This window comes from Borostomias antarcticus (genome assembly GCF_949987555.1).
Source record: "Borostomias antarcticus genome assembly, chromosome: 24".
NCBI classification, from domain to species: domain Eukaryota; kingdom Metazoa; phylum Chordata; class Actinopteri; order Stomiiformes; family Stomiidae; genus Borostomias; species Borostomias antarcticus.
The window spans coordinates 14402930-14411335 of record NC_140257.1 but is presented as its reverse complement, the minus strand read 5'-3'; the positions used below and the strand labels follow the sequence as shown (position 1 = coordinate 14411335).

At 51.5% G+C, this 8406-nt stretch overlaps 1 protein-coding gene across 1 annotated transcript in view; it reads left to right on the top strand.

Annotated features, from left to right (window-relative positions):
• The window catches only part of exoc3 (exocyst complex component 3), a 14220-nt gene extending 12736 nt beyond the window's left edge, over nt 1–1484 (top strand). Inside the window, exon 15 of the mRNA XM_084457775.1 lies at nt 562–1484. Coding sequence (XP_084313901.1) covers nt 562–742 — 181 coding nt within the window. The 3' untranslated portion in view covers nt 743–1484. The remainder of the gene's footprint in view (nt 1–561) is intronic.
• The last annotated feature ends 6922 nt before the right edge of the window (nt 1485–8406 follow it).

Sequence of the window (8406 nt, the reverse complement as noted above, 5' to 3'; positions counted from 1 at the left end):
GGAGGTGTCCATGCTGGTCTCCAAGTACCCTGACATCAGGTACACACACATACACACACACACACACACATGGATATGCACATACACGCACACACACACACCACAAATGAACTGTTTTTTTTTAAAGAAAGTTGGCATGGGCTGATCCAAATGTTAGTCCAGGTTTGAGACTAGGGTATTGGCAAGGATCTCACGATACAATACGATTTTATCACAATACGATTTTATCACAATACGATTTTATCACAATACGATTTTATCACGATACATTGCAATATGATACGATACATACTGTACACTACATAATTGACTGAAAATGTTTAAATACAGCTGAAAATACAACTCTATCCCCCGCTCCCTGGAGGTGATCCATTTAAAATGGGAAATCTATTCTATCCTTCATTTTATAAATCTATATATCTACGTTTTTTTTTAAGTAAAAAAAAAAGAAAGCATCAATACTTTACCTCCGAAAATCTATACAGTATCGCAATGTATTGCCGTATGGATTTTATTGCGCAGCCCTGTTAGTGACGGCGTGTCCCTCCTGTCTCTCCGTAGAGAGGAGCACATCGTGGCGCTGCTGGCGGTGCGCGGGGACGCCAGTCGCGACATGCGCCAGATGATCATCGAGACGCTGAACCAGAACAAGCCCTCCTACGCCGGCGTCACACAGCCCATCTTTAAGGACATCGCCGTGCCGACCATGACCATGACCTCCATGACCTCCATGCTGAAGTAAGGCCTGGCCCTTGACCGGGCAGCACCGGAGGGGCCCTTGATAAGACTTGGACCGGGCCGGACTGGACTGGTCCAGATTGGAATATGATTCGACCTTAATCTGGACTGAACTTGACTGGGACTGGACTGTGACGCGGACAGGCTGACCCTTTATAAAACCTGGACCGGACTTCGCTTGGCGCCGGACGACCCTCTAACAAGCCCTGGTCTGAATCCAGACTGGAACTAATGCACTCTGAAACCCTAAAATGACCCCCACAGGCCTCCGTCCCCATGCGCCAGGCCCCCGGCGTCCACCTGAGGGGACCTAGTAGGACTAGGAGGAGGGGGACGAGACGTCCTGGGAGGGACAGTGACACGTTTGGAACACTAGGCCTCTGCGGTAGTGCTACTGCAGAGAACCACCAATCGGCTTTTTTGTGTTTTGCACGCTGGGGGAGTGTCAGGCGGTCCGATGAGAGGCGGGGGGCGGAGTCCTGGAGGCGGTGGGCGGAGCTGGAGGAGCAGCGCTGGGACACAGAAACCCGGGGGGCACGGAGAGACCCCGGGACCTAGACGGCACAGGAACCCCCCCCCCCCCCCACACCTGGAACATCAGACCTTACTTGACTCCTGAACTCACACACACACTCTCCCTCTCCACAAGCATACACACACATACACACACATACACACACACACAACGCCTTGTACAGCAAAACTGCAGAAAGCATTTCAGTAAGAAACTGAACTGTATGTGTCAGTGTGCCACTCTGAATGTCTACCAGATAAGAATCTGTAATAAAAGCTTCTGTCTGTCTGCACACCTGTTCTTACTGTATGTGATCTGTCTGAGGCTTCTGGGATGCCGACGCCTTCACCTTCAAATGCATGACTTACAGCGACGACACATGAATATTTATGAATTACAACGAAGACGATATTGGTCAAGATTTGCCAAGGCCGTCTCATTTAAACTCTTTGAGAAGTAGCACGGTTCAGACAGGTGTAAGCGCTTGGTGCACTGTGACAGCTGCAGGCCAAGGGCGGGGCCTGCGTTGCCACGGAGATGCTAATCCTGCTCCGGCACTGTTGCGTGACCGTTCGTAATTGTTGAGGAAGCTCTCCTATTGGCCCTTAATGAGCCTCAGAACACCCCTTCCAAGAGACGCCATTGGTGGGAGCAAAATATTCAACATTTTATTTGAAGTGTTTGGGGATTTTTTTTAATGTATTTGAAATAGGAGGTGAATTGCTGGTCATTAATGTCACGGACAGAGAGGGCGGTGAATTTTTTGTTGTTTTCTTCGTGTTAAAATGGAAATAGGCATGGCTCTCGGCGCCTGCCAATCAGAGTGCTCGTTTTAGCGTGCTAGGACTCACAGGGATCCAGCTGACTGGATCACGCGAGCCCATGTCCTCGCATGACACACACACACACACACACACATACACGACAGCCACCCAGAACTCTGGTTCTCACACACGCCAAGGGGCGGGGCTAACGCCGGGCTCCCGAACCTAACTCCGCCTCCAGCGCCCTCGCTGACCTCCCTCTGCCTCCCCCTCTCTCCTTTCTCACCCATCTCTCTTCCTCGTTCTCTCTCTCCCGTCTCCCTCTCTCTCATCCCTCCGTCCCTCCCATCTCTCCGTCTCCCCCTCCTCTTCCTCCTCCCCTCGTTCACGTCATCTTCTCTCTTAGCTCCCTGTCCATCCCTCCTCCCTCCCTCCCCCCAGATCTGTCTCCCTCCTCCTCCATAGTGCGACCCCCCCCCTTCCCCCCTGTCCAGGTGTAACGTAAGTAAATACACGTAAGTACACCCCCTGGACATGACGCTAGTATGTCCTCCCAGGTGACCTCTAGGCTGGGGTTTACGATAGATGGTTCAGTTTTGTATTGAAAACCATGAACTCCTTTCAAATCTAACATTTTGAAATGAGATCTCTCCTTTTTTCGAGTGCGACCCACACCTCTCATCCAATGTCACTGTTTGTCCCCCTTGTCAGAGCGCAGTGATTATGCAAGGAATTCTTACATCCCTTGTCTACAGCTGTCAGAAACGGCCACATGCTGGCTATAAGGAGAACTGCAGGATACGGAGCTGCATGGAATGTGAATCTCAGTATTGGTAATGTTTGTTCTTTACCAGCAGAGGGCAGTGTTTCATCACAATTCCCTGTCAGTGCAACTTTCACCTTTACATTCAATCCTCATGCCCTCAAGAGTTTCTAGAAAAGTACAGGTGCCAGAGCTACTCTACTGTAGAAGCATCCAATTCTAATTCCTCATCTCTTTCACCAATGTTTAGTCTCCAGTTGGAGCGTATGACATGAACCTTGGCTTGAAGCAACAAATACCTGAAGATAACTAGCCATGCTAGCTCGCTATCTGGCTCACGAAATGTTCAGCATCTGGAGAGAAAAAAAATCTAATTTAAGACGTTAAGTCACTGTTACTAATGTACGTTAGTCTGTCTGTTACTGCTGCATGTTAGTCTGTCTGACACACAGGTGGCTGAGTCTGGCTCTGGAGAGAGGGAGGAGTGTGTGTGTAACCAGCCAGCCAGCCAACCCACGCCCTGTAATCCTGGAGTCCAGCCCCAAAGCCACCAGCATCAGGTCTCCCTCCCCCAGACCTCAGGTCCCGCTGCTAGTCACTGCCTGGCCTGGTATAAAACAGCTGACGGGGCAGATCTGGAGGCACACACACACACTCTCACTCTCTCACACACACACACACAGACACAAGCGCAAGCTCTCAGCTAGTTGCTTTGATACTGTAGAGCCTGTCTGCCCTCTACAAAGTGTACTGTAAGCTAGCGAGGGAGTTCTGGGAGTTGTACCGGTGCAGAGGTGGCTGGTCACTGGATGAGCAACGTCTGGGATTTGCAAGACTGAAGGTAAGAGGGGTTATGAACAGCTCACAGCCACAGATGACTGAGGGGAATTACGGAAGTTGAGAACTGCTGTTTCAATTACATTAGTTAATTTGTCCAAATTGGTCAATGAAGATCATGTGTTTTATTCTGTATGATGAAACTGTCTTTCATGAGGAAATCAGATTGTGTGTTGTAAGGGCAAATTTAAGTGACTTAAAAGACTATAATTATGTACATAAATAGATGCTGTAGCTCGTCACGTTTCGTGCTCGTTTTGTCCCATCTGAAAATGGAACATGTGGGAGAGCGAGAGCTTTGAAGAGTTTAGTCTCCACTCTAATTTGTTGCAAAGATCTAGAATGCTTCTCAGAGCAGTTTTTGGACATCCTCTACAGCTGGCGTGAATCCTGTAAGCTGACTACATCATCCTCCTTACAGAAGCCACTCTTGAAGCACCATGAAGACCTGGACGTTAGGACCGGTCTGGATATGGACCTTTCTCCCGCAGCTGAGAGCAGAGATCCACGGGGACTTCCAAGCAGGTGAGCCCCAGTAGACTTGCCTCTGTTCCCCTAGAACAGTTCGGAGGAGCTCTGGATCTCGGTTCTCTTCCGGTTCGTTCTCAGTGCTGATGTTAATATTCGGAACCTGTGAGAACCTCTTTATTTAACGATTCTATGATCTTTATTGAGGTTGGATGAATCTCTTTTTGCGTTCTTTGTTCTCCTCTTAACCTGGCTGCCTGTTCCAGGCTGCAGCACTGCCTCTAACGACCTGGTCTACATCATCGACGGGTCCTCCAGCGTCGGAACGCCGGATTTCGCCCTCGCCAAGCGCTGGGTGGTGAACATCACCAGTGGGTTCGACGTGGGCTTGCACCACACCCACGTGGGCGTGGTCCAGTACAGCGACACGCCCCGTCTAGAGATCCCGCTGGGGAAGCACCTGACCAATCAGGATCTGGTCGCCGCCATCGACGCCATCGGGTACCTGGGGGGGAACACGCAGACGGGCCGGGCCATTAAGTTCGCCACCCAGCACGTCTTCCCCTCGTCCAATCGGACGCAGGCGGCCAGGAACCGCATCGCCGTGGTGCTGACGGACGGGAGGTCGCAGGACGACGTGGTAGACGCTGCTGTGGAGGCCAAGGTAGGGGTCGGGGGGTCAGGGAAGGGCTTAGTGTCTTCTGTAGAGGTTAAAGGTCAAAGTCTGGGGGAAAGGTCTAGAGGAAAGGGGTTAGGGGTCGGAGCCCAGTGTTCGGCCTAGACGACAGACAGACAGACAGACAGACAGACAGACAGACAGACAGACAGATAGATAGATAGATAGATAGAGTAGAGAGATAGAAGCCTTTATTCAGACAGGGAAGAACATACTGAGACCAAGTCTCTTTTACAGATGTGTCCTGCTTACAAACGACAGTAATTGAGTGGAGAGCAGTGACAGTGTGCAGACAACAATGACAATGTTCAAACTTACAATCAACGAATACTGTAATACAGTAGCAGAGTACGAGCAATACAAAGTGCTGACAAAGTACAAGGGTACAGAGTAGAATAATTATTAAAGTACAGTAAGAAAATGAAAAGAACTAGCATGAGTGGCATTTACAAGATACAGTTTGCAGGGTAATAAGGGAGTTCCAGGGTTCAGGGCCCACAATGTGAAAATCAACGTTTCCCCAATTAGTTCTATCTGTAGGGGCGTTTAACACTAGTGTTACAGTATGTGTGAGCTACTGGGATAGTTTGAAACATGAAATGAGAGCAGGCTGGATAGGTAGCCTACTGTACATATGTGATTTGGCAATGTGGGTATAAGTACTGAGTACTATACATGTACATACTAGGGATGCACTGATTGCAAAATTCTGGGCCGATGACGATGTTTAAAATAACAATCCAGCCGATGGCCAATGCCGATGTTTATTTTATTTTATTTTTATTCCCCCTTTTGTGCCAGGGAAACAAAGAAATGAAGTGTTTGTTTCCAAAACGGCGATTTTCATTTCACTTTAATTTGAAAGCAAACACGTGCGTTTGCAGCGTTACGTCACAGATCTTATCCGAATCTGCATCTGGGTAGGCTACGTCTTGCAACAAAAAAGCCGTAATTGTTGCGACATAACATCGGCCACTACCATCGGTGAATGTCATTTTATTTGCCGATGGCAGTCAACAAGGCCAACATCGGCCGATGCCGATGTTCGGCCGATGCATCGTGCATCCCTAGTACATACTATGATACTACACCTACTAGAGCATGCGATGATGAGTTCTAAACTCTTCGCCCGTGATGAATGTCTTCGCTGTGATAGAAAGGGTCAAGGAACTTGCCCATGTCCTACTCCGCCAGGCCCAGAACATCGTCCTGTTCGCCGTCGGCGTGGGGAACGAGATCACCAACTCCGAGCTGGTGTCCATGGCGAACACGCCGCCGTCCACCTACGTGCTGTACGCCGAGGACTACACCGCCATCGGCAACATCCGGGACGCCATGGAGCAGAAACTCTGCCAGGGTGAGGCTGCTACGCCCGGGCATGGGGCTGGACGCAGATAGAGAGAGAATCACTACTCTTTTATCGGTGGCCTGATTGACTTACTGCCCCTCCCCCCACCCTCCTGTTTCTCTCTCTCTCTCTCTCTCTCTCGCTCTCTCTCTCTCTCTCTCTCTCTCTCTCTCTCTCTCTCGCTCTCTCGCTCTCTCTCTCTCGCTCTCTCTCTCTCTCTCAGAGTCTGTCTGTCCCGCCCAGATCCCTGGGACGAGCCACAACGTGCGGGGCTTTGAGCTGCTGTCCCTTCTCAAGGTGGACCTGAAGGCCAAGAAGGTCCAGGGCTCTCTGGTGTCTGAGGCCGCCTACCTGCTGAGCCCTCGACTGGACTTCACGGAAAGCACCAGGTGGGGTTCCGCGCGTGCGGCCGACGGGCGTCGCCGGGTCGCTCGTCAGTAGTGCTCCGGCCCTCACGGGCCCCTGGGCCCCCAAACGCTGGGCTCCGGCTCGGGGCCCCTGACTTAGAAAAACACACAACTTCTCACGAACGACGCTTTAGCCGGCTAGGACGCCGAAAAGCTACACACAAACACATGCACAGTACACACACATACCGTACCGTACACACACACACATAAATCTCTCTCTCTTGTCCTCTCTCTCTATCACTCTCTCCATCTCTCTCTATATATATCCATCTCTCTCCCCTCTCTCTCTTTTTCTCTCTCTTTCTCTCTCTCCCACTCTCTCCATCCTCTCTGTCTATCACTCTCTCCATCTCCCTCTCTTTCGCTCGCTCTCTATAAATATATATATCTCCCCCCTCTCTTTCTCTCTCTCCCCCTCTCTCTCAATCCTCTCTCTCTATCGCTCTCTCTCTCTCTCACCCCCCCTCTCTCTCCACCCACCCCCCCCACCTTCTCTCCCTCTCCACTCCCCCTCCCCCCCTCTCTCTCTCTATTTCCAGGGCGGTCTTCCCCGAGGGTCTCCCTCCCTCCTACGTGTTCGTCGCCACACTGCGTCTGAAGAGCCCGACCAATCAGATGAAGCTGGACCTACTGAGGGTCCTGTCCCAGGAGGGGTTCAAGCAGCTCGCCGTGACCACGAGCGGGGCGGACAAGTCCGTCACCTTCACCTGCACCAGCGTCACCAAGAAGGAGCAGAGCGTCATCTTCAACGACCGCGGCATCAAGGTGACACGACGATCATACAGGCAAAAGCATATTCAGAGATTTCAAGTAAATTCGTTTGTGTCTTGTTGATTGTTTATGAATGTTCAGCTATCAAATGATGTTCAACGACTGTTCCCTGTCACTTATACCAGCTTCCTAACTCGCTGTAGCTGGTTGATAGTTTGATGATGGCTTCGTGCCCTTTCTGTTGTTGCATATTTTGGCAGAATCTTTTGCCTCTTGCCCTCCTCTCCTCCTCTCCCCTCCCGTCTCATCCTTTCCTTCTTTCCTCTTATCCTCTCATCTCCTCTTACCTTCCTCTCCTCCCCTCCTCTCCTCATCCTCTCCCCTCGTCTCCTGCTCAACTCTCCTGCTCAACTCTCATCCTCTCCTCCTAACCCCTCTCCTCTCCTCCTAACCCCACCTCTCCTCTCCTAACCCCTCTCCTCTCCTCCTAACCCCTCCTCTCTTCTCCTAACCCCTCTCCTCCTCCTAACCCCACCTCTCCTCTCCTAACCCCTCTCCACTCCTCCTAACCCCTCCTCTCCTCTCCTCTCCTAACCCTTCTCCTCTCCTCCTAACCCCTCCTCCTAACCCCTCTCCTCTCCTCCTAACCTCTCCTCTCCTCCTAACCCCTCCTATCCTCTCCTAACCCCTCCTCTCCTCTCCTCCTAACCCCTCCTCTCCTCTCCTAACCCTTCTCCTCTCCTCCTAACCCCTCCTCTCCTCCTAACCCCTCTCCTCTCCTCCTAACCCCTCCTCTCCTCCTAACCCTTCTCCTCTCCTCTCCTCCTAACCCCTCCTCTCCTAACCCTTCTCCTCTCCTCCTAACCCCTCCTCCTTAACCCCTCTCCTCTCCTCCTTACCCCTCTCCTCTCCTCCTAACCCCTCCTCTCCTCCTAACCCCTCCTCTCCTCCTAACCCCTCCTCTCCTCTCCTAACCCTTCTCCTCTCCTCCTAACCCCTCCTCTCCTCCTAACCCCTCTCCTCTCCTCCTAACCCCTCCTCTCCTCCTAACCCTTCTCCTCTCCTCTCCTCCTAACCCCTCCTCTCCTAACCCTTCTCCTCTCCTCCTAACCCCTCCTCCTTAACCCCTCTCCTCTCCTCCTTACCCCTCTCCTCTCCTCCTAACCCCTCCTCTCCT